The sequence below is a fragment of the Dermacentor andersoni genome, chromosome 10 (genome assembly GCF_023375885.2).
Source record: "Dermacentor andersoni chromosome 10, qqDerAnde1_hic_scaffold, whole genome shotgun sequence".
Lineage (NCBI taxonomy): Eukaryota > Metazoa > Arthropoda > Arachnida > Ixodida > Ixodidae > Dermacentor > Dermacentor andersoni.
The window spans coordinates 79451082-79476869 of NC_092823.1; the positions used below are offsets into that span (position 1 = coordinate 79451082).

General features: G+C 45.5%; 1 protein-coding gene across 1 annotated transcript in view; it reads right to left on the reverse strand.

Annotated features, from left to right (window-relative positions):
• The window catches only part of LOC129380696 (trypsin iota-like), a 71787-nt gene that overhangs the window by 6645 nt on the left and 39354 nt on the right, over nt 1-25788 (reverse strand). Inside the window, exons 6-7 of the mRNA XM_055062459.2 lie at nt 25267-25381; nt 5604-5743 (exon numbers count right to left, since the gene is read on the reverse strand). Of these exons, the coding sequence (XP_054918434.1) occupies nt 5604-5743; nt 25267-25381 (255 nt within the window). The remainder of the gene's footprint in view (nt 1-5603; nt 5744-25266; nt 25382-25788) is intronic.

The window sequence follows — 25788 nt, forward strand, 5'->3', positions numbered from 1 at the left end:
TAACCATTATGGTTAAAACTTTCACAGAAAACTACGCAGTATTCAGCGAATAAATGAGTGTTGGAGAACACACAAGAAGACAAGCGATAAATAAAAATGAAAGGTTGGTGAGTATTCGGCCAACGCAAATCAAGCACTACCGAATAACTAGTCGTATTCGTATTCAAAAATAAACCATTCAGTATCTTTGTATATTGGAACTATTTAATGGGGCAGGCTGGTTTCTGCTTTCCGCCTGGTAAATGAAGTAACGTCAATTATCACAAGTGACTCAACGAGAACAGCTTTCGAATCAGTGCAGAAACAGAATAGGTAATACAAGGTCTGCTTTCGGTTTTGCTGCGGCAGACTGCATAAGAACCTTTGATAAGAACCCCCCCCCCCCCCCCCCCATGTAGTTCGCTATTTAATATTTTTGGCGGTGTAGCTGATAGTGTTTTCCTTGCAAAGGCCTTCTGGAAGTGTTTACGGCACGCAAGTCCTTCGGAAAAAGGTGAAACCTTTATATGTCCCATCGGTCAGTCAAGCTAGACTGAAAAGGTACAAATAGGCTATGAACTCTCGACCTCCGGGGAGGGTGGGGGTGGGAGGGTTCGAGACCACCACCACCTTTGGTGGTGATAAAGGCAAAGTTAACCCACATGTAATTAAGATATAGTTATATAAGGGACTCGAACCAACAACCATAGGTGGGAGTCGAATTCGCGACCTTCGGTGTTAATGAATGGGGAGTTAATTAAAGCACAGTTAATTAATATCAAGGTAATAAAGGAAGTCGAACCCACACCCTAGGGTGGGAGTTGAACCCCCGATATTTCGAATTACGAAGGATGACTAAATGACTCAACAGGATGAATAAACAAATTAAGAGGATGAGTAAGCGGATTAAAATGAATTACTAAGAGAAGTAGACTAAGCGAATTAAGTCGGCTGTGTACGTCATGTGTCCGTCTTTAATGCATCGGCACTTGGGTTTTCGTCTTCAAGTCGTGTTAAGGATAACATACGCAAAACTGTCAATTTTTTTTTTATTTTCCCAAACTTCGCATGTTCTTTCTATAACCATTCATGTGACATCTTGGGAAAGTTCGTCATGCGGCAGCTATTATTTCTCAGAAAATTTGTTTGACCAAGCTCCGAAGGTGTTGAGATGCTATTTGTAGGTTTTTCCTGAGAATAAATGATCTTGCGTTTAACAGTGATCCTTTCTTCCTTATAAGTATCTTTCTATTTCTGCAGTATAGTCAGTAGTGCACGGTCAATGAATGAATGAATGAATGAATGAACGAATGAATGAATGAATGAAACTTTATTTTCAAGAACAACAAAATATGTATACGAAATATTTTGTAGATAATAGACGTTTGTTAACTATACCAAAATAAATATTTACGCGTTAAATATACCGTATGCTTCTGATATTTCCTATTAGCTACTCGATATTTAATTCGATGTTCATTGCTTATTATTCGTATTCGAAAAACCTAATAATCGCCCACCTTCAATAACAATAACATAAGCTAGAGGAGTACTCGGTGGCACAACCGATAAACGGGGCTCAGTGGGCAGTTAAAGAAGCCTGCACTTCTTATTCAAGTGGAGAAATGGATTTCCTGTTTAGACACACTATTACAGAAATACTATGAAGCAAAAAGTACTTCAGTGTGTTGAGTGAAGGGGAGCCATTGACAGTAAAGGATTGCTCTTGAAGCCCTTTGTCGTGCTCCCTCACATTCTTCAACGCTTTGCACTGCGAAGACCCCGGTCCAGATGGGCGCATCCACAACACTCAGCATATTGAACGTCGCCTGGGCACGCAGTTGATATTTCATTTCATACCTTCATGTAGAAACCACTTATTCCAAATTTCGCGACTAGGAAACCGCAAACTCAGACACCCTCAATTAACTTACGGTAGAGTTTACGGTGTGTCATCCCTATGCTATACTACTGTGTTCTATAGATGGGTACGCGGGCAGCTGCGTTTTCTCACACTGACGGTGACGAACAGCGCACTTCTTTACGCACTTATCTTTACTGCATTCAGAGAATTTCCAAGGATTGGACGAAACAGTGTTTTTATTTTCGCTCGTCTTAGTACGCCCGGCGGTGCGCACATAGGTTAACCGAAGGATGCCGCACTGGACTGGCGTTGGAATGAACGTAAAGAGCTTCTAACGTCATGGCGACGCACCTCGAAGGTGCGCAAATCGGGAAGCAGACGACCTTCCAGTCAGACATTGGCTCTCTGGACGGCTCGCCACGGGCCTGGAGCCGCGTCAGCTACGCAGACCAATCACGGCAAACGGTTCGGCTCAGCGAGCAGCAGCGAGCTCAGCAATCACAGCGAGCGGGCTTGTCGTGATACCTCGCGACGGCTGCCGTATCTGCGCTACGCGGCAGACCGCAGCTACATGTAACTATAGTGGCAATCGCTATAGCGTGTAGCCTTATAGCACAACGTTTACTACATGTGCCCGAAAGGGCTGGAGAGCGTGCTCTCGCTGATGTGCTCCAGCCTGGCCATGTGACCTAGTGCCAACCGGCTTTGTGCAGCAACAGCTTGACCAACAGGTAGTAGCCACATCGAAATTCTGCATTTTGTAGGGATATCAATAGACCAATGAGACGCGATGTCTGCCAGGGCATGTAGGCAGGAGCGCCCAGGCTTGAGCGCTTGCTTGCAAGCGCGAGTTTGGTCTTAGCTTAAGTTTCGCGTTGTTCGAGGCTAGTTATCTGTTCAAAACTTATGCAAATTAAAGAGCCCCGATGGATACGACACCAATAAGGAGGGCGGCCAAAGTTTAATTCCTACGCGGGCCGGTGCTGGCGACCACGAACAGATCATAGTCGGGTTCTTCCGGAAGTATGTTTATCAAAATTTGAAAACCGCATTTTCCCTTAGCACAGCGTGTTTAGTAAACTGCGCCAATGAATAAACACAGTATCACTGAGAAAAGGCGCATTGATTCAAACACCCTTCTTGATTGACGGCGGCTATCAGCCAACAGCAGCCGCCTATGGATATGTTACGTATGACTACATATGCAGCCCGCCAGTTATTTAGAAGAGAGTGAAAAGGAGCCTTTCTTTGAGAAGAGTGTTTTTGAATATACTGAATTCGCGCTCCACTTGTGAACTCCGCGCGCCTCACTCGACTGCAATATTTGGCTGATATGTTCACACAGTGTTCGCCATCCGGGGACTGCGTTTTTTCAGCAAGACTGAAAGTTGGTTCAGTACGCCCTTGGAGATTTCAGCAGACACAGCTTGTTAATGAACGTGCTAAAAATACTCTCGTTTTGTCAGCAGTTTGCTATCCAGGCATAGTTTGACCAATTTAAAGAGGAGTAAGTTGCGGCAATATTTTTCTAATGTTCCTGCAAAGTTAAGGAAAATAATGTCGGCTATAGACAGTCGATCAAGGAATGCATAAATGTTATGTGTGAACGATGTCAGTTTGAAAGGTAAATGTGGCAGCCATTTTCTGCATTCCAGGGAAAGCGAGTTTTCATCGTGGGAATCAACAATGTTTCTGTGAATTAATAAAATGTAGAATTTTACAGGCAAGACCTGTTAGAGATATCGGGCGATAGTAGAGGGATAATTTTTTACATCCGTATTTATGAACAAGAAGTTCTTTTATTATCTTCCAATCAGATGGCGATGACGATTCATAGATTGGATTGGAAAAACTTTAATAGAAGTCCTGCAGGACGCACGTCAGCGCGCAGTGGGCGTCTCCCATGCAGGGACCGACAGGGAGTACCTGGCGGCCGCTGCGCGAGATTGTTGAAATAACTTGAATGGTGCAAGGCTAGAAGATATATTCGTACTTCTTAAATATTTGGCATTAAGTCAGCTCCTTGATTTGAGGACAGTTGCGAAAACACGAGTTTTTCGCAATACCAGGCGGTTCACTATTGGCTGCAATTGTAGTTACCAATTGACAATATGCTATATATTGCAAAAGAATATGCATATATGCAAATTACAAAATACATATTGTCACGTGGTGGGGACGTTGAAGAACACAGTAGCAATACTGTGAGAGACAAAACTAACTTTTATTGGGCGAACCTGTGCCCACAAAAACAGGCTACACTTATAGCTCAACGATAGCAGCGAACACGGTCGGCGATCGTCGAAAATCTGACCAGCGGGTCAAGCGCCGCAGCTTTTATACATCAGTCGTCGAACGTTCCAGAGTAATCGCTGGGACCCGCGTGCCTTCCACAAAGTTCTACATTATTCGCCCCGCGCACACATGCGATCAGATTACACAAGGTTCGGTCAGAGACAGCGGATAGAAGCATCGATAACATTCCAGAAACTTCCGAAACATGCAGGCGCGTCCTGCGCTGTGCGATAACATTTGTTAGGCGGTAAAACGTGTCGCCCGATAAAGACAAACAAGTACAGGTCTCAATATGTTGTTGAACGTTGTACGACCCAACTACATATTCATTACATCGTACATAACAGTCAGCAATTGGAATTTCTGCACTCTCACTGTCAAGAAAAGCGATTTCGCTGTTGCGGTCGAGATTAGCAGTAAGTTCCAATTTCGTTCTATTACTACTAATCTGAGATGACCATATTTTTTGGAAGCGTCTAGTTCGATTGTTGTTTAGTTTTGTAAAATTAGGTGTGATGGTGCATTCGCATAGGCATTTATTTGTTGCTCAGAGGGAGAACGTCTGGAAGAAAGATAAAGCAGTGTCTTTCTGTTACTCTCTGTTACTTTCCGTTACTACGCTCCAGATGTGTGTTATACCCAGGTGCTTTTGAAAAGGAAGAAGTGGCGCGTACAGGGACGTGCTTCTAAATTAGTTCGTCGCCTTTTGCTATGAACACATTCCTGTTCGTTCTTGTCGTTCGACTAAAAAAACTTTCTAGATCATTAAAAGGATCACACGACATTTATTGATAACCTAAACGCTGAATTCACTCTAATTAGTAAGGCTTACTTTTACTACACTTCTTTTTACTCAAGGTGACATCGAAGAAATAACGTGTAATAGGGAGAGCCGTTGCGTTTCGGATGGGGCCAATGAAGTACAGCAGTTTTCATGTAATTTCACGTGTGCACTAGGGGGATCAATTGTGAGCACCACATATGACTTCTGTTATTGGGGGAAACTTGCCACACAAGAGCGCTCAAGCAATTGTATAGTTTTATTTTGCATTTTTGATTTACATTCAAGTTTTTGGGACGCTTAGCTTTTCGATTCCTCGTGTGCTATTCTGTGTGGCTTCTCTCTCGTAAAATAAGCGAATGCGAGGAAGAGAAACACCTTGGGGCATCGGTTACAATAACGGGATAACCATCGATAAGTGTTAGGTTTCACTTCGCCAGGAAGTCATACTTCGTTATCCTCAAGGAGGTCATTTTTTTATTAAAGACCAACCAACGGGCAAACGACGCTACGCGAACACCAGTTTGGGACCTTCACAATCACTGTCGGCGATAAACGATACAAAGAGAGTCACCACTTTCAGATTTCTGCAATATTCTCCAGCAGTAGCCCTCGCAGCTTCTTGAGGTGCATCAGTAGTGCTAGCAGCAGCGAATAGATAAGAAATCGGCGTGTACTACGCACCTCGCAGTAGTTCTTGTCGGCTCTCTTGGCGCACAGCATGACGTGCTCGTTGAAACCGAACCGCTTGTACAAGTTTTGGCACTCAGCGGCTGGAGACACCTTCACCACGGTGTTGTACATGGTGTGTTGTGGACGTGTCGCTGCATACAAACAAAAGCAGCGAGCACAGTATGTTTTCGCCAACATGAAGATAAAATATAACCAGTTTATAACCCCACTACAGTTAGGATATGTCCATTACACCAATTAGCCGTAAGATGACTTATTCTGCGCTCCCCCAAAAAAGTATTATAACAATAGTGCCGTCACAGCACATAAAAACTCCTTAGGCTAATTTTCGCAGGTAAAATAAAGCGAGTTTACCCGTTTGCCATAACGCAAGACTCCACGTCGAAAGGCCAAGATTACATCAGCCAATACATAGTAGTCTTCTTCCTTGAAAGATCGCTGGCGCTCTAGCGAAAAACCGCACCAATCGTCCTAAAAAAATATTTTATTGTTCGAGCCAATATAGACGACGATCATGGGAGTAATGTATCGTGAGTGTATATGTAAATGGAAAAAGATGTAAAAGAAAAAGGAAAGGGCAGGAAGCTTAACCATGGTCGTGTCTGGTTCCCTTCTCTACAAATGGGAAAGGAACAAGGAACGATAACAAACGAGGAAAAAGAGGGAGCACGGGCAGTTTTAATTGCGAACCTTGGCTAATCCTCCCTCGTGTCTACGTGTCATAAGTTAAAGGACAAGCAACAAGAATAACGCAGATGAGTGGTCACTCATGTGTAGTCAGAAGAGCTCCCAGACCCATATTAATGTTCCTTAGAGGAGGTTTCAGGACGTTTACTTCCGAGACCCCACTGGTGCTTACGCGACAGAGGCAGTGTTAAACAGGGTATGCCGTAGTTGGTGAAATGACAGAGAGTGGCACAGAATGTGTGACATAGCTTCGTCGCATTCGAAAGAATGGTATACGGGGATGTTGGTCATAGTGATAAAATATAAAGACACATTAGCAAGTGTGAAACCCGACTACATGCGGCCCATTAGTGTTCTTTCACGACGGCAGAGTCCGGGTTGGCGGCAAAGTGGCAAACCAGGGTTCAGTGACGCACAAAGGATGGTGACAGCCTTAAGAAGAAAAATAAAATGAATCACGAAAATGGTAGGGGAAAAGAATTGTCGCGTTTATTTGTAATGAAGAAACAAGCTAAATAAACGTAAGCACGCTAATTGATAACTTGGTGCAGGTGGGATGACTTGACACCTATAAACACACTAAAGACTATATAAATATGGCTAGGCGTTGTAATTACACAACGAGAATGTCCACGGTTAGGTCCAGTATTTCGCTAAATTTGTGATTATCCCAGGCACAGGTACTGCGCACCGGTCTTGTACGGGCTCGCTCTCCCTTCAGATAAACACAACAGTACCATTGCCTGAACCGACATCCAAGCAGCTTAAAGGAGGTTGCGGTGAAGACATTCATTATCTCAGGAACAGCATTTCATGAAAACTGCAATTTCATCACAACATGAACATCCGAGTACAATAGACATCACGATTGCAGGGAACTTGCACCGGCCAGCTCGTGTGTCAATCTGCCGGGTCATGCGACGCAGTGACCAAACATCCTGAAGATGCGTAGTCTCTCGTTTAGTACCGCTACACCGACGCATACAGAAGAAAAATGTACGTCTGAATAAACAAACAAAAGAAAAACAATACGCTTGCGGCTCCAGCGCCGGAAGAGAACGCAGTGTCGGGAGAGTGCGTAGAAAACACTCACTATCAACTCTTCGCTACACAACAGTTGAGAAACAGGTGTGGAACATCCAAGCGCTCGAACTGTAACGGGTGCCTACAGAACGATCATTTTGCGTAAACGTTGAACCCTGAGCACGTTGAACGCGACCACCTGAGCAACTGGAGGAATAGTTGACAGAATAATTCCAGGCCACACCGACGACTGTGATAAGCGTAATCAGGCTGCCAACCATGCTTGCTCTAGCTAGAGAAATCATTTGACTAAGATCTACAAGAGGAGGTTGTGTACCTGGCGCCATGATGAATACGCGGCTAGGTGGACATTAGAACAAAAATTTTGATCACGATTTCGCTGACTACGAAAGAGGTGCTAATGAAAATTGTAAATATTAATTTTAGGATACATCTAATTGCGAAATTCAAACCGATGAGTAGTGAAGTCGCGGCTGCTGAGCAAAATCCTAGCCCTAGTACCGCTTTCGAGGTATGCGAGCTCAAAGCCCAGACATAGTCAAGTGGATAGCCGGTTTTATTCTCACCCCTTACATCAGCGTTGAATTGGCGGAAATAAATATTATTATTATTATTATTATTATTATTATTATTATTATTATTATTATTATTATTATTATTATTAATATTATTATTATTATTATTAAATCTGCAATGAAATACATTGGCGTTGCAGTTAACAGTTTTCCTAAACTGCTTGTCTATAGTTAGGCACGAGTTCATTTGTACGTCAAGGCATATTTTAGAAGATTTTGGGGATGGATATCGTAACTAAGGTGCTACTCTTAAGATTTCTACGGAGCAGGCACGGCTTAACTACTCCTCGGTTTCAATGTTGCAATCACATGTATCATATTGTTATAAATAAAATACGTCACAGAGAAATTTCGGAAATGATCAAAATTATCACCGAATCTGCTTTCCTGCTGTTATCGGCCTAGCGATGTAGTGTACCTGAAAAAGGAACACCGGCTTAGATACAAAATATAAAAAATAAGGTTTTCAGCAACAAAAGCAACACCAGGAATCACATTACAGCATTACATAGCTGGTTATCATTGTGTATAGTTGCACACCTTCCATCAGCTGTGTACTAATTCCAGACATTCAAGAGCAGCGTGAAGGCAGTCGTAACTGGCGTTAGCTTTTTTAATATAAAAATGCTTTATGCCAAATCCCACCAAAAATTCATCTGGTGCACGCAAAGATCATCACGCAAGTCCACGAGATGGCAATACATTCTTGTTGTGTGCTCACATAACAGAAAAGTAGCCATAAAAAGGTTAGAAGGTTTCTCTATTAAATGAGCCCTCAACCACCCCTTGGGCTTGGTGAACTAACATAGTCCGCAGGTAGTAAACGCTGCTGTGAACATCTGAGCCAAGTTTTGCAGTCATACGCGGTGCGTGGAGCTCGCATGCGGAGCGTGAATTCCCATTTCCCTTTAGAAGAGTGGAATTTTGGCCAGGTTGGTGATGCATACTTGAGTGCACTGAAGCGCGTATGGCGAAGCGCGGGAATTCTGAATCTGACACGTGCGTTAGCGTCGCTTGGGTGGCGCTTTTAAACAGAGAAGCGCAATTCATGGGTAGCCACAGCTAAGCTGGTCCTTTTCTTCTTTTTTTTCTTTTATGCCTCTTGTTTTGTTATGTCTGGTGCGCTGGTTGTGCGCTGTTGGCACCCGCTTCTCATTTCTCGCGTTTCGTGAAGAGACTGTACACGCGTTGTTGGCAACATTTACAGCATCTCCTTGTTTTTGCACCTGCTCTGTTTGTCCCTGCTTTCAGCGTGTCTTTTGGTGCATGCGCGCATTTTCCTGCAGCAGCGAAAAAATTTTCTTGCAGTACGTCCACAGTTGGCAATAGCGCTTGTCCTGTCTCTCTCGCCTCGCGTTGACCCGACTTTCGCGCTTTACCGTACTCAAACCACCTTTCTCTCAAATGCCCTCTTTTCAAAGGAAGTCTGCTGCTCATCCTCTTCTGGGTGCTTTATTTAATCGTAAAGCGGATTGCGATACGCGGCTGCTATTGGAAGCTGCAGTCTGCTACGTTGCGGTCTGTTACATCACGAGTCCACTGGCTAAACGCACTGCGGCTCGCCGAGGACAACCGCTTTTGGCTTACGTTCAGCGCGTCGTAAGCGCCAAAGGCGCAAGTCGTGGCCTCTACGTTAACATCCAAAATGAAATGTGAACTGCGCGCCACGCTGCCACTAGAAGGCGGAGCGTTGGCGGCGCGCCCCACTGCGCCGTAGCCTTCGCAGTGCAAGGTATTGAAGAACGAACGGGAGCACAGCCGACGCCATGTTTGATTGCGAAGAGCTCCGCTTCTGCTCAACGCATTGAAGTACTTTTTGCGTCGAAGTATTTCTGAAATGGCCTATTTTCACTTCAAATGCCTTTCTCTACTTCGATAAGAAGTGGTTCAGGGCACCAGTCAGTTTGAGGTTAGGGAGTTGGTCTTGCCGTTGTTGTGTGGCCCAGTTTAGGCGACTACAGAAAAGCGCAGGACGATTTCACATGCTACTGTATCGACCAATAACCGGAAACGAAAGACGCAGGTGGGTTTCCCAAGAGGGTACGCGTGAAAGACTCACGCGAGGCAAGAAAACGGATTAGTGACTGCTTCGTAGAATAGGTATCAGATCTGCACCTTCGCTCAGAACAAAAGGGTACATGGTCGCAGCTGAAGGGGAGCGTTCGAGGAGACGGGCGTGAAGATAAAAGGTTAAGGGATGCTTGAGGTCACCGCCACAGCTAATGCCCATGCGCTTCCAACATGTCCCGTCGACCGTGGCGGTCACGAAATTTGGGCGACCCGACACTGCCCAGCCGGTTTGAATGTCAAGGTTTGGCAGCCGCCTTCTGACAATGCCTGTGAAAACGGCGGTAGCTTTACCACCACTTAGCCGGCTACGACCGAAGGATGCTTTTGTGTGCGATCGCCATCGGGTCTCAGTTATGGTGTTTGGCTTTCGAGCGAACCAGCCTACAGCTGCACGGGGTACAGAGTTTTCTCAGTACTGGCAGGGCAGCCCACTGTCAGGCAGACATGCAGTCATGGTTTCATGGAAACATTCTCGCACATAGCGTGGCGGCCGCTTGCAGGAGTGGAGGACATCTAGAGAACTTAAGGCATTCTGGCTGTACCTTCTCCCCCTGAGCTACGTCACGCAAGAGAGGCCCACATGGATGTTCCGTGCAGCGTGCGACGAAGCTACGAGCGGCGCACCTGTGTTGAAAATGAGGGGCGAAAGACCGAGTGGACGACAACGGCGATAACAATTCGATTAGTTCCGAGAACCCTGCCGCTCATTGGATAGCGTCGGAGTTAGAAAAGTCCTCGCATACTGCGACATGCTTCCTAGCGCACTTTTCTCAAGACGTGAAACGTACATATTAGAGGTTCGATTGCGCAACATTTTGACGAGACACACTGAAGAGACACACATCACAGAAGTGCTTAAGTGCATGTTGTCTCTGCGCTTGTGTGTCCCGCAAGCCTTCATTGCCGCGGAATGTGGATTACGTTCATGCCAGGATATGCCTAATAAGTGCTGCGTGCCCAATTGCTGGAGCAATTACAGATCGGGACCGAAAAGTCATGTGTTCATGTTTTCGCTAGATGAATGACAGAATATTGGGTGTCGGTGCTAAGACAAAGAACAGAAAAACTGCAACTCTGCGCAATAAGGCAGCTTTTTTTTTTTTTAAATAGTTGCGCGAATATGTTTCGTGTATCCATTGCTAAACTCATTTGAGGTGTTGTAAATATGTAGACTGCGGTACTGTATGTAATAATGCCTCGAAAGTGAAATTATTTTATTAAAGCCTAATCTAGACTTGAATAAATACACGTGTCCCGAATATGAAGAAGGACACACCAGTGAAGTTGTCATGAAATATGTGTTATGGTGCAGTGACATTGTTGAGGAACTTTTCTGGTCACATGAACGGCAAACTCTTTGACGCCGACGGTACATTCTTATTTATTTATTTATTTAATAATACTGCAGGTCCATATTTTGGCCCAAGCAGGAGGGGCATATCACAAACAAGAAAACAAAGCAAACCGTATACAATGCAACATGAAATGAACATAATGCACTAAAAGAAGCACAAATGATAACGTCAACATCGCTAACTTGCAGAAAAATGATTTTGCAATGCAGCCAAGAAATCTTTAGACTGAAATACACTAATGGGAAGTGAATTCCAATCGTTCACCGTTCGGGGGAAAAACTGTACTTGTAAGCGTTTGTTTTCGCGAAGATCGGTGCAAGCAAATACTCATGACTGTGTCGTGTTCTCCTCGTAGAAGGCCGACATATGGAAGCTGGTAGCGTCATATTATTTTTTCCAGAAAGAGTGTTATGTAGTAGTACAAGACGATTAATTTTTCTGCGTATTTCGAGTCTCTGTATTCTATTTTGTAACATTATTGAGGACGGCGAATCCTTCCTGGCATATTTCCCGTAAATAAATCTCACTGCTTTTCTCTGTACTCGCTCAAGTTCTTTTGTGTCTTTCATGGTATGCGGGTCCCAGAGTTCGGAAGCATATTCTAACTTTGATCTCACTATTGCATTGTAGGCTAACATTTTAGTCCTTACAGGTGCGTTTTTGAGCTTTCTTTTTATGAACCACAATTTTATAGGCGCAGCTGAGCAAACATCCGAGATATGAGTTGACCATGTAAGCTTATTGTTGAGGGTAACGCCAAGGTATTTGTATTTGTCGACTTCGAGGACAGTTCTATTTCCATGTTGGTACGGCAAAATGCTAGCAGATTTTTTTCTTGTTACGCGTAAAAGTACAGTTCTTCCCGCATTGAGCTCCATTCCCCAAATGGAACACCAGTCAGTGATTTCTGCAAGGCATCTTTGCAGTACAAAATGATCATCATAGGACACAATTTACTTGGAGATAACACAATCATCCGCGTATAACCGTATGGACACATTTCCAGGAATAACATCAATCAAGTCATTAACATATATTAAAAATAACAATGGTCCTAGTACACTGCCCTGAGGGACTCCTGAGGTGACCTGACGTGCACTGGAAGTACAATTCCTAATATCAACAAACTGTTCTCTGTTTTTGAGATAAGCACATATCCACTGTATGATACCAAATGGGAGTCCAATTTTAGCTAATTTATGTAATAGCTTTGCGTGGGGAACTTTATCAAAAGCTTTGCTGAAGTCCAGAAAGAGCACATCTATTTGTCCAGATAAATCAAGATTGCGGGATAGCTCATGTACGGTTGTTACGAGTTGAGTTACAGTGGAGAGTCCTTTCCTGAAACCATGCTGAAAAGGTGATAGTATGCTATGATCTTTCAAAAACTCTTGTATAAAACCAGCGACAATATGTTCCAATAGCTTACAACACGAGCTAGTAATAGATATAGGACGGTAATTTGAAACAGATTGGCGGTCTCCTTTCTTGTGTACCGGCACAACACGTGCTTTACTCCAGACTGATGGTATTGCACCTAATTTTAAGGATAACTGAAAAAGATTAGAAATGAATTCAGATAATTGCTCAGAATATCGCCTCAAGAAAGCATTAGGACTGTTATCGGGCCCAGCTGACTTCTTAATATTTATATTTCGAAGCAATGCCAGGACACCTTCGCGACTGATTAAAATATTATCTACCGATGGGCTACTTGTACTGGAAAGTTCACACTGATCACGTTCTGTAAACACACTTTGAAAATATACATTGAAGTATTCAGCAATGCAGTGCGCATCCTCTATTTCAATTCCGTTGACGTTAATGCTTTGTATCTGTTGTTTTCTCTGGCTTAGATGCAGGCAGAACTTTTTAGGATCGCTAGAAATAAATTCTTCAAGATTCAAGCTGTAGAACTCATCTCTAGCCGAATTTGCCTTTCGTAGTAAGTCTTGTTTCAGCTGCGTAATCTGCGGGGTTGTAGCTTTGTTCCTCTTTCTCAGTCTTCTTATTTTACGCTTGGTCTGAATAATATCTCGATTTATCCAAGGATTTAGGCGCTGTTTTCGAAATGCTTTTAAAGAGACAAAGTGCTCCGTACAGTACTTTACAGTCTCCTCAAAACGTTGCCATGAAAGTTCAACATTATTTTCGATTATACCAAGTTGTATATCTAAATAATCTATAATCGCAACATCATCTGTCTTAGTGAAATCTCTAATTGTTTTAAATGTTCTGTGATCTTGGTTCTTCTGCGCAGGAACTTTCCAGCAAAAAGATATCAGCTTGTGATCTGATATAGCAGGCTCGACCGTTGTTGTTCCATCAGAAAATACTTCGCTCAGGAATAGAATATCGAGAATATTATTTCCACGGGTGTCACTATAAACAGCCTGCTGGAGGCCCAGGCTGAACATAATGTCTATCGCCAAGTCACCAGAAACCGATGAACCATAGTTTAAACGATTCCAGTTTAGACACGGTAGATTAAAGTCACCTGCTATTATTAAGGTACTCTGACGAAGAGGGCAGCACCATGCTCCCTGTCATCATGTACCCGGAATTCGCTCTCATTCCTGAGGTTGAGCCATTTCAATTGTTTATGAACGGGCTTTTTAGTAAAGCAGCGCGAAAATAGCTTTGCATAAATAAAATAATCTTGGAACACCCTCTATGCCTTTCGGACCATCTGTTCAACTATGCCTAAAAAACTGCGCTGCGGTTAACGCTGCACGTAGGTGCGCGATCCCTTCATTCAACCCGTATCCCGAAGTGCGCAGCCGACCTCTTCTCCGTGACGTCACTCGCCGAGTGCTCAGGCCTTCTCTCGTCTAGGGGGTCTTGCCGATACTTGGAGCCTAACGTAGGGGAGAGGGAGATGACACGTGTCTTTGAGCAATCCTATCACCCGGCGTGTTGTAAAATGTGCCACTAGAGACTTTTAGCCTATCCGCTATTCCGGTAAACGGGGGCGGATTGCCGGATTTGCGGGGGCGTAAATGTGAGCGGCCAGAGCGGTGCAGCCGCCTGGTGGCGTAGAGTTCAACCACACAAACACAGAGCTAAAACTGCAGTAACCCAGTATATCCTGCTTCCCTGCTGGTGCAAATTTTTGGCAGTGGCGTGATTGTGAACACGATTACGCCGCTGTCGAAAATTTACACTAGCAGCTAAGCAGAATATAGTAATTAGCTTTGTGTTTGTGTGGTTGAGCTTTGCGCCACCAGCTGGCGCCACCAATCTGGCCGCTCACATTTACGCCCCTGCTAAACCGGCAAACCACCTGCGCTTTCCGGAACACCGGACGCGCTAAAATTCTCTACTGTTTCCACCATTGCCGTGTGCGGCGCGAAGGTGGTTGTGCTATTGGTTGCAATGAGGTGAACTCGCAGGTGTGATGGGCTACTTTGCGACTCCTTTGTGCAACTGAGGGTTTTAAAACTCCTATTTGGTTGTGTGGGGGAGAGCGGAGTTCGGACTTGGACTCCGACAGACGCCTCGGAGTTTGAATAAAGTGTCTCTTTACCGGACAACGGCTCTTACTTCGCGCTGCCACCGTGCACTCAAACCATCGAGGGGCGCCGACTTCGGACATTAAAGATCTTCCCTCCTTAACTAGTATTGAAGCTACCGGAGGATAACGGGAAAGGAAATTAACTGCAACTTTAAGGGGATTGTGCTCTGGACGACGTATATTCGTTGCATTGAGGATATTCATGTATAACTGGTTTTATCACGGAGTCATTTTCGTGCGCAAACGCAACTGTCCCGTTCTTCAAATCGGAGATGTTTGTCCGAGGCCGCGAAGCACGCGAACGAGGAAGGCGCCTGGTGGTCCCGGAAATCGCGCGCCGGGGATAGTACGAAGGAGAGCGCTAAGCGCGTTCAGCGCGCGGCATAGTACCCCTACCTAGAGGGATGTGTCGGGAACGTTGAGGGAAGTAGAGGAGAAATGTAGGCGGATGCGCACTGGTTTGACTTCCTCCAGCAGTTGCTACTGGTTTTCTTTGCACGTGGTGGACAAGGTCCATCTAAATAGGCCGCGAAGCTTGAAGGAAAAGCGTGCCGTAACCTATTGCCAGACATATCAGTTAGCGATGCTCGAGTGAATCTAGAGAAGCTGTGTGAAAAAAAAAATCGAAAATTTTTAATCGGCATGCGGCCATACGAGTAAATATTTCGTGTCATGTATTTCTGCTGCACCAAAACAACACACGTAATTTTTTTTTCTACTTCACAATTTATTAGTTCGTTCTTGGTGACCCCTACCAGCCCGTGATCATGGCACTATACTTGGTGAGACTGTACAAACCAGCTATTATGTCGTGCGGAATGGCGTTGCACACTTGAACGCGGCGGTACCATCCGAGTTCTTTTTTTTATTTTCTTGCCTGTTTATTCAATATGTGGCATGCGCTTCACTTCAAATTTTGCGTCATCTAGCGCACGGCATTTGGTGGCGAAATGTGTCAGTGGAGGTTTTTTGTTATCGTACAAGTTGACGCTGCGGCATCCGACGCGCTGTGTCTCGCCGTGACGACAAATGCGGAACGCTCAGCCAAGAAACGTCGCGCTATGTTTGTTCACTCTCCGTAACACGGGCTCTGAGTGTCCAATGCGCAGCAACATTAGTAAGTCGCATGTTTTCTAAATGATAATGGGGGACAATGTTGTCTTGCCTTGTAACTGTTGGATATGAATACATAGTGTCGCGCGGAATCACGATCGATTCTGTGAAAAGGTTTCGCATGTGTTGCTATACATCCCGACTGTGTACTGACCATATTACATTTCATCCATTGAAACATGTTTTGTTTGGTCACTTACATTTCTTGCATTATTCTAGACGAATAAAAGTGAAGTTGCTCTTAAAGCCTCTGCGGCACTGTCATTTATTTCCATCCTATTCGCTCATCTTCCTAAGGCTCCTACTGGAGCAAGTGCCGACAATAACAAGCTAATTATGTTCACATAAAGACATATACGCCAGTCCTATAGTTTTATGACACGCTGGCGTTCAGCTGAGGTGAGTCCCAAGCTCGCCTCAAGCTCAAAAGAAAACTAACTGCTGGCGTAGCGGTCCAAATGCCGGACGCTAAAGAAATTAAAACATTCGCACTAAGCAGCATAAGGTCTTGACGTCACTGCCGATTCCGGTTGCGACGCCACCTTTCATTTTTTAGTCTTTGCTTGCTGTTAGTTGTCCCCCTGATAATTAGATGGCGGCGGTTGCAACGAGTCGCCATTTTCTTTACATGTGGGCTTCTATGGAAGCATCGCTACCAGCTTATATATACTGACACGTGTACTTGTTTATCTTTATCGGCCGACCACGTTTCTCGCCCAACAAATGTTATCGCATAGCGCAGAACGCGCCCGCATGTATGGGAAGTTTCTGCCATGCTATCGATGGTTTCAGTCGCAGTCTGTCACCGAACCTTGTGTAATCTGGTTGCATGTATGCAGGACGCGAATAGTGTAGAACATTTTGGAAGACAAACGGTTCCCAGCGATTACTCTGGAACATACGACGACTGATGTATAAAAGCCGACGCGCTTGACCCGCTGATCAGATTTTTGACGATCGCCGACAGTGTTCGCCGCTATCGTTGTGCTTTAGGTGTAGCCCGTTTGTGTGGGCAAAGGTTGCCCAATAAAAGTTAGTTTTGTCTTTCACAGTATTGCTACTGTGTTCTTTAACTTCATTAAAACGTGACAATACCTTGTAGTTGATTCGTCTCGTGGTAACGTAGTCCTCGCGCGCCGTGGGCTATGTGCGCGAGTGAAAGCGTGCGATGGTGAGCCGACGATTGCGGCTCAATTTAGCATGCACGAGGAAGTGCGCCATATTCCGTCGCGCAGATTGCACAATGGCACCGGGGGAGGGGATGGAGAGGATGCGTTGTACTTCGGTCGCGCGCGCTTTATCTTGAGAGCGATCTGCTTTGGGGACACAGTCTAGGTGGGCCGACGGCTCGTAGCTGTGCGTGCCCTGTGTTCTCACCGCTGAGTTGGCGTTGAAGCGATAGAAGCGGGAACGTCACTTCGCTCGCTGCTGCTGCCGCGGTTGCTCACGCCAGCGTTCTGACAGCGAGTGTTTGAACGGCGGCTGCTGCTGTGGCGCGGCTACGCAGTCCCTGTCTTGAACACAATCTGTGATGTGGACAGTGTAGGCGTCAAGGCACATCGAGGGCCGATGGTGTCTTGTGCACTTTGGCACCCACCCGCTTGCGCGTCACCCGCTTTCACGAAATGAAACGCCACTGTAACTATTTAGAGAACGTGGCCGGTAGTGAGGACATCTGCAAAGAAAATGTAGTATGAGAAAGGCATTTCAAAATGCGCGGAGCAATGTGGACAGAGTGCTGGACCCAGCCCCAACATTGCTGGTCCGGCTCCTGCCAAGCGGGGCTTCGCCTCGGTTTTCGTGGCTGCCGGTTATCGTGCTGAGTGCCGGGCCATGCCACGGTCATCCCCGGTCCTGTTCTTGCTGAGACCGGACTGCGCCCCGGCTACCATTGCTGCTTCGGTAATATTACTGTTGCTGGGCTTCGCGCTGGCCTATCACCATACGTGAGCTTGCAGCGTCCGGACTTTGTCAGTCTGCATCAACCGCTTTCACGACACCCATTGCCACGCCTGCAGTGAACCTACGTGAGTATGTGATCTGACTGAGGCTAAAAGCACAGGAGGACTACTGAGATACCTAATTTGCATGTGTCAAGACGTCCAATAGTCTTGCTGATGTCTCGCTTATAAATTTTCTTTTGTCTGGGTCCTTCCTCTAAATATCGGGCAGACCTGCGCCCACACATTGCCAACCCTAGTAAGGAAGGTGCTGTTTGGAAGTGTCTGGCGGGCATACTTTCTCGTTTCCTGGCTACCAAATGATGAGGAACGTAGACATAGAAGGGCTACAAATGTTTGCTTTATTAAAATATGCTCCTATTGATCTGTATTTGTTACAATGGCGGCGTTTAGGTGATACCGTTATGATTGAGTAATTGTGTAGGCAACATGGCAACCAGCCGTAACGCATCAAAAATCAAAGTACCTTTCTTAAAGAAAGTTGGTTGAACGCGAAGCTGTCCCCCAATGGACACTGAAGCAAAGTCCAAAGCCAACGACCACGCAACGAACCCAAGAAATGCTGAGCGACCAGGTGCTATGCGTGTGATTTGAGTGCTTGTTTAGGGCTAAATATTTTGAATGTTGAAGTTGAATGAAGACATATTTAGTTAACTTGCATAGCCTTTATTTTAGATCATAGCCTTTATTTTAGCCGTTGAGTACACTTACATGCTCACATTTTCACAGACGACTCTACACTTGCACTCTATTGCCTTGTGATCGCTGTGGTAGACGTTCAGAGGCTCTGCCATCGTAAGGTGGCACAGCCTGTTTGCAAACGTGACATAAATGAAGGAACGGTGTTGCGTCGTGGGTCTCTGTGGCGTATTAAGTTTCGACGAGTGGCGATCTAGCATCGAACTGTCCGTCCATTTGCCGTGCTCTTTTGCCCCATCGACGTTAAAGTCACGCACACAAGGATCGGCGTACTCTGTGGCTTTAAGGTCTGCGTCGTTTCTATCAGGAACATTTCCGCGTCACAACGAGACGTGTTCGGTATGATGTATTACACGCTGACGATCACAAGACCAGTAGGCATCTCGACTGCACAGGCGTCTCCCACATGGCTTCTGCATGCCGTTGCCGATACATGCCGTTATCTCTTGTGCCGTGCGCTACACCCACGGCCTACATATGGTGACGGCCGGCCATGCATTGCGTGACACGCGTAATGCACTGCAGTTAGATGCAGTTCGTCGGGGAAGCGTGGCGTTCATCCGTGTTTCTTTAAGGGCCTTGATTTTTTTTCCAGATCCTAAGACGAGCCCATGTTCACGCGCACTTGCTCTCTCCGATAAGCAGAGAAGCTCACTTAATCGCGACAGGGGTGGTGTCATGCCTAGCAGACGCAAGTTGCGCTTGCAGTCAACTTTGCGCGCATGCGCTACTCTTTCCGAGCTCGTCGCTTTGGGCCATTATCGGGCACTGACCGGCCGGCCAGTCGACGCTGGAGCGGTACTGCGAATGTAAACTGCAGTGTTCTACACAGATGTGTAAGTCGACTTTCCTACAGTACGCTTTCGGTGGTCGTGGACGAATCAGGGAGACATAGAAAGCTTCGCTTTAAAATGTAGCAAAGATGGTAGTGCTCGGAAGTGTCTCGCGGTCCAACTCGGTTGGAACCGACAGTGTTCTTCGACAACACTCACCGCCTGGTGGCGACGAGGCGGCTCGCGCCGTTTCCGCGACTCTCACCTTTCAAGATGTGTGCGGGAACTCGCGCGGTGCCACGCAGGTCAAACGACCTAATTTCGCGCATGCGCACTCAACGTCGTGTGGGATACCTTGCGCAGCCGCACAACCCACGCGAGCTTGCCATCGCTGTCAATGCATCATCCTTCCAACCATAGAGTAATTCAAGCAGCCATGGTGACGTAGTGACGCATTTCGATGGGGGCAACGCGAAAAGACGCCAACGTACCGTGCATCATGTGCACGTCGTAGAACCCCAGGTGTTCAAAAATTAATCCGGAGTTGGCTACTGCGGCGTGCCTGATAATAATATTGATGTTTTTGCACGTGAAATCCCATTATTGAGTTATTCTTAATGGTGTAAGTAATAAAAAGAACTGTCCACATTGATGGACTTGTATATGGGAATGTGCAATGAAGCAGCCCACTGCTTGTCGGAATACATGTTTAGCTTTCAAGTTACCTACAGTTCTTCCGAAAGAGGGATGAAACATTTTATCAAAATAAGCCTTCTTTAGGAATACTGTTGACTAAAAAGTAACGGGTTAATTATCGTCATAAATTCTTATTGTGAATCATTCTTGGCAAGTTATTTCTTGTGAACAAAAGGCACAGGCGAACATGCGCGCCATTTTCCGCAACAGAAAAAAGAAAGATTAGTACATGCTTTTTCTTTTCAACTATGATAAAAAAGCTTGTAATTACTATGAGCTAAATATATTGAATGACCTCAGTGGCTGCTCGTGTAACATAAGCACGAAACTGAGGATAATGAAAGGATTGACGAAGTGCATAGTGCCCTCGATTCGGCAGTTATAAGCAGGGTGGCCAATCTAATTCAAACCCGAACCAAAGCCGTACCCAAACCGCGATTTTCTGGCAGTACTGAAGACGAAGCCGAACCAATATTTTCGAGCATGCCTGAATCCGAACGCAACCTGAACCAAAAAATGTCACGGTTACCGTTTCGGCACGAAGCACTTCAAGCATCTAAGGCGACGACAGGTGCTAAGCACTTTGTACGATTGTTCGAGCAACTACACTTCTTGAATCGGTGCACCACATTAGTGTAGTGCTACGACTAACGAGTTTCGTTGTGCGAGAGACGGGAGATAGAGGATGGGCATGGCACTGGCAACCAAGGCCACCTCGCTAGGGATGCTGGCGCTTCTGAAGTCGGCCATGCCAGTGGCGTTTGGCGGCCTAAATGTTGTCAGGGGATCCCAGGAACGAACATTTCAGGTGGCGCTGCCAATTCTGCCGTTGAATCAACTTGTTCCTAAAGCTAGACAAGCACGGAGAGCGGAAAGACGATTTCCTCGGAGGAGGATATGGGCGAGTTCAGCTGCGTGACGTAATTTAACAATGGCATTGTGGTCACTAATGAATGCCCCGTTATCTCCGGAGCGAACGGTTAGCGCGGCTGTAAACGGTGCGTTAAATCTGGTCTGTTACGCGACAGGGCTCAACGCACGTTTGGTTCCAAGCAGGCTACAGCGCTCTTCGAGTTGTAAAAATTATTTATGGGGCGCAATGCGCGCGCTTTTGACTTCAGTGTGCGCCCTTAGCCAGCTACAGACATCGCGCCCCGTGCAGATGTGGTAAAAGATATGGTTCAGCAAAAACCCACGTTGATACCTGTTGTCGCCGGGCAAATAGGCAGCTGCTGTACGTTTTGTGGTGAACAAGTTTAATCGATAAGAGAGCGTCCTGCTTGGCAATATACGGGGTGTTTCGGCGAAAACTTCCAAAATTTTTTTTACAGTTGCCTATGGCAGATAGCACAAATCTAGTTCATGAGCTGGTCCACTCGAAGAGGCGGGCATACCCAACCAATCAAAATTACGTCTGCCTAATTATTGCGCACATTGCAATTTGCAAATTCTACCAGATGAGGGTGCAAGGCACATACACTTGAAAAAAACATGTGTGGATGACACTACTTACCATATATGCGCCGTCGTACTTGCGGTAAAAATGCACTGTCGTTCCCCTTACTCTCTTAACAAAACTTCGTTTTACGCATTGAAGTAAAAAGTAACTGTAACGCCAATGCATTTCTCCGCAAAGTTCGGGAAATAATATCTCAAAACTGATGTCATCCTGAGGATTCTCTCTAAATGGATCCACCTTGCGAACTCCCAGGCTAAAATTTGAAAATTGCAATGTGTGCCTTAATGTAATTAGGTCAGAACTTGATTAGTAGACATTTGTTAATTAATAGATTGTGCATTTCAAATTTTTGTCGAAGTAATGTCCGCCTCTTCCAGTAGATCAGCTTAAAAAATATCGCAGAATTGAAAGTGTTTGCTGAAATACCCGACATTGTCACGTAGTACTGATGGTGAAAAAACAGCAGCAAAACGGCGAACAGCTTAACAAACTTTTTATCGGGTGAAGCTGTGCCCACAAAAGCAAGTTACACTCAAAGCACAACGATAGCGGCAAACACAGCCGCCGATCGTCGAAGTCTTTTCTACGGGTCAAGAGCGTCGGCTTTTAATGCCTCGTTCACACTGAGACATTCGGCGTCTGCAACGGCGCGGAACCTAGTTCAGCGGCAGCGAGATCCACCGGAATGGCCCTTTCCGCACCGATCGCTCCCGGACCGATTTTTGCGGCAGATGGCGCCGGATTGCCTCGCCGCCGACCAATCGGGGAGCGCGAAACATAACTTCCAAAGATGGCGGCCGAGTCTCACGTCATGTCGCAGTCGTCAAAGTCCGCCGTGACATCCACATCCGAAATGCTCATTGAAATGGTGCGTAACCACCCCGTCGTTTTCGATAAGCGCCACTTGAAGCACAAGGACAACGTGCTAAAGCATGACTTATCGCACAAGATCGGTCGCAAGCTTGGATTGAATGGTAAGTGCGTGCTCTGCGATCTTTGTTTCTTTGTCATTTACGAGTCCCAGCTGCACATTGCGATGCTGCAGCTTTGCGATAGTGCAGCCTTGAGATGCTAGAGCTTTGCGCTAGGGTACCAGAAAAGTTCTGAAGTCTACCATAAATATGTCACAACGCTTCTTGCTCGGATAGCGAACGCGTTTGGTTTTGTTCGACGGCCTGCCAGCCGAGTGCACAAGTAGGTGCTGCATTCTCTGAATGTAAACAGCGCAGGGCCACGATATTGTAGCGACGCCTTTTCCCGATGGTAATGCCTTTCGGCGCTTTTCGCATTCGGGAGTGGTCAAGAGATGCTCCGACCCGGCCGGAGCGTCGAACGAGACATTTGGCAGGCAAGCCATAGGGCAATATAATTACATTGTGCACTATGGTATTTTGCTTCACTGTCTGTTTTTTTTTCATATCTTCTCCAAGGAAAATACTTTTCAGTGAATGTGTAGCCTAACATTTCACACATAGTATTCCACAGCTACATTATTTTATTGGCAGGATAACAGTGCAGTAAATGTTTATGATACCGCTATAAAGAAGTGTTATGATTTCACTTGTGAATGGCTCATTACATCTTTGACCATAGCTACACCTCTGCACGCATATGTCAATAAAAAATGAAATGTTTGCAGGAATGACAGCTCGAAACAAATTTATGAACTGGAATGACACCTTCCCAGAGCATCGGAATAAAATGAGACTCGATGAAAAGTGGAGAGGGTGCGTCTGACGGTGCCAACAGGGAAGTGGGTGCACTTCGAGGCAATGTTGTCTCTAACGGGCCCGGTGATGCAAGAACCGATTTAAGCTCAGCTTGACTGTTTTGGGCTACTTTTATTACTTCAATTTCAGTCAATTACATGTAGGATATGAACAAAAGAATTACAAAGAAAAAAAAAACGCGCATGCATCCTGTACACGCAAAATGCTCCTCATTTTACATACACACAGTTGGTGAACTCTGCTGTTAAGTGACTCTGCTGCTGTCAACGCAGCCAGTGCGGACGTCACCCATACCTAACGCTTACGCAAGGATTCTCGCCAATTGTCTCTGTCTTCAATGTGCACAGGACCCGCCGTGGTTGATCAGTGGCTATGGTGTTAGGCTGCCGAGCACGAGGTCGCGGGATCGAATCCCGACCGCGGCGGCCGCATTTCGATGGAGGCGAAATGCGAAAACACCCTTGTACTTAGATTTAGGTGCACGTTAAAGAACCCCCGGTGGTCGAAATTTCTGGAGTCCCCCACTACGGCGTGCCTCATAATCAGAATGTGGCTTTGGCACGCAAAACCCCATAATTAATTTTTTTTTAATGTGCACAGGAAAATCCCCGCGTGTCTTGTACATCATTCATTTCTGCCTCCTCCTGATGTAACTTGCGCATGCGCCAAGCCGACAAGTCCATAGTACTATGCGGCATATCGCCAAGGGGCAGAATAAAACAGACTGCACCGAACCGGTTTGCGTACAGGTTCAGTTTTGCTAACACGTTCGCGAATCATAATAAGTTCATTTAAGCGAACCATAACTGACGCGAAACAAAAATCAGAAGGTGTTGAACCCGTACCGAAACGGTCATTTTCTTCTTTTCGACACCCTGATTTAAGTAAACTGTGCGTTTAAATTTTTGACTGACTTAATTTTGTAAATAGTACGAATGCGTTATTGCAGCGTTATGATACGGTACACATATAACCTGTACTGCTTTCATATTTTATTTATATTTTATTTATCAATACGGCAATCCCCATTGGGGATTTTAGCAGGGTGGGAAACAATACATATGTAAAGAATACTATAGCATAGGCAACGAAAACAATACAAATCAGGTTAACAGAGCTTGAACATAGCAGTGGCACAGCAAGATAAATTGTTACTCAATACTTGAAACAAACGCCGAAAGTGGCGTAGAAAGTAGAAAGGCGTAGAAAGCTAATTGATATCTGCCTTCTACGTATGTAAGTAAGATGTACCACCACTGCCAGGTCACATAACGAGCGCTATGCCTATCGATTAAACAAGAAATTTATAGTGTAATAAAGAAAACGAATAAAGTCCACTGTATTATATGCAAACTACGTCGATAAGCGTTCCACTCGTCGCAAGTGGCAGTCAAAACACGTTGCCCTAAAAAAAAATGAAGCGTTGTTGAGACATTACAAAGACCGAGCAATACTTATCAGTGTGATCTTCTTGGTAGCTGCTAATTATACGCGTATGCATTTTGTTTCGCCGCTGAAGAAATGCAACCACGCTAACACACAGAGCGTATTTGCTCTTAGATTCCAGCCTCAGTAGCCAGCATTGGCCGGGCGGAGTGACAAATTTCGGAGCGAACAGCTAAGAACACAAGCAATATAGTTGCTTAAGCATAGAATAGCCTTAACGTTGCCCTCATATATGTAGACCGTAAATGCAAAAAAAAAATATCGTTATTTCGTGGACTTCAGTTAGCTTGGCACTCCGCACAGTGTGTTCACCAAAAAACATATTTGTGTCAGCCCCATTTGCTGTGCTTTGCAAGCGTTTAAGATAAAATTAGCGAAAATGTAATTTTTAAAGCACTGTTCGTGGCGTCTGGCCTACTGGTTGCCAGTGCAAGTTAAGAAAACGATTTTCGCAGTGTACTGGTTATTCTATTTGAATTGGTGAATCTATGCACATTCACTGTGACCAAGAGTTAGAGTTCCGTTTTCTTACTGTTGTCTTCTTGACCCCAGCCAGTGACGATAACGAAGAGGCCCTCCGTGTCGAATCGCTCCACGGGAATGCAGACTGGCCTTGCATACATGCTTTGTATGAAGGGGCTGTCCACCTGTTAAGGTTTGAAAGTATGCTACAGCAGTCTTCTTTGCCTCTGAGCCCCACCCGTTGCCTTAAAGGTTTACCAAATAGTCTTGAAGGATCATTAAGCAGAAGAACAATTTACCCTATATTAATAACCTCCAAATAACAAACGCACCTATGTTACCACGAGCAGGCGATTGGTAATCTAGGAAAGATTCAACAGAGAAAAATGTCTGGCGACACAACCTGGAAGTTTTCCCATCAGCATGCCCTGACGTCACAGATTCTGATGGCCTAATTAATTCTTTGTTTTAAAATAGACTACATTAGCCAAATAAAAAGGCTGCAGTAGCCCAAGCCTGAACAATGAATTTTTCTGGAACTGTTATTGAGCCCCCCCCCCCCGCCCCCCCTCCGCGCTAACGTGACTCAATT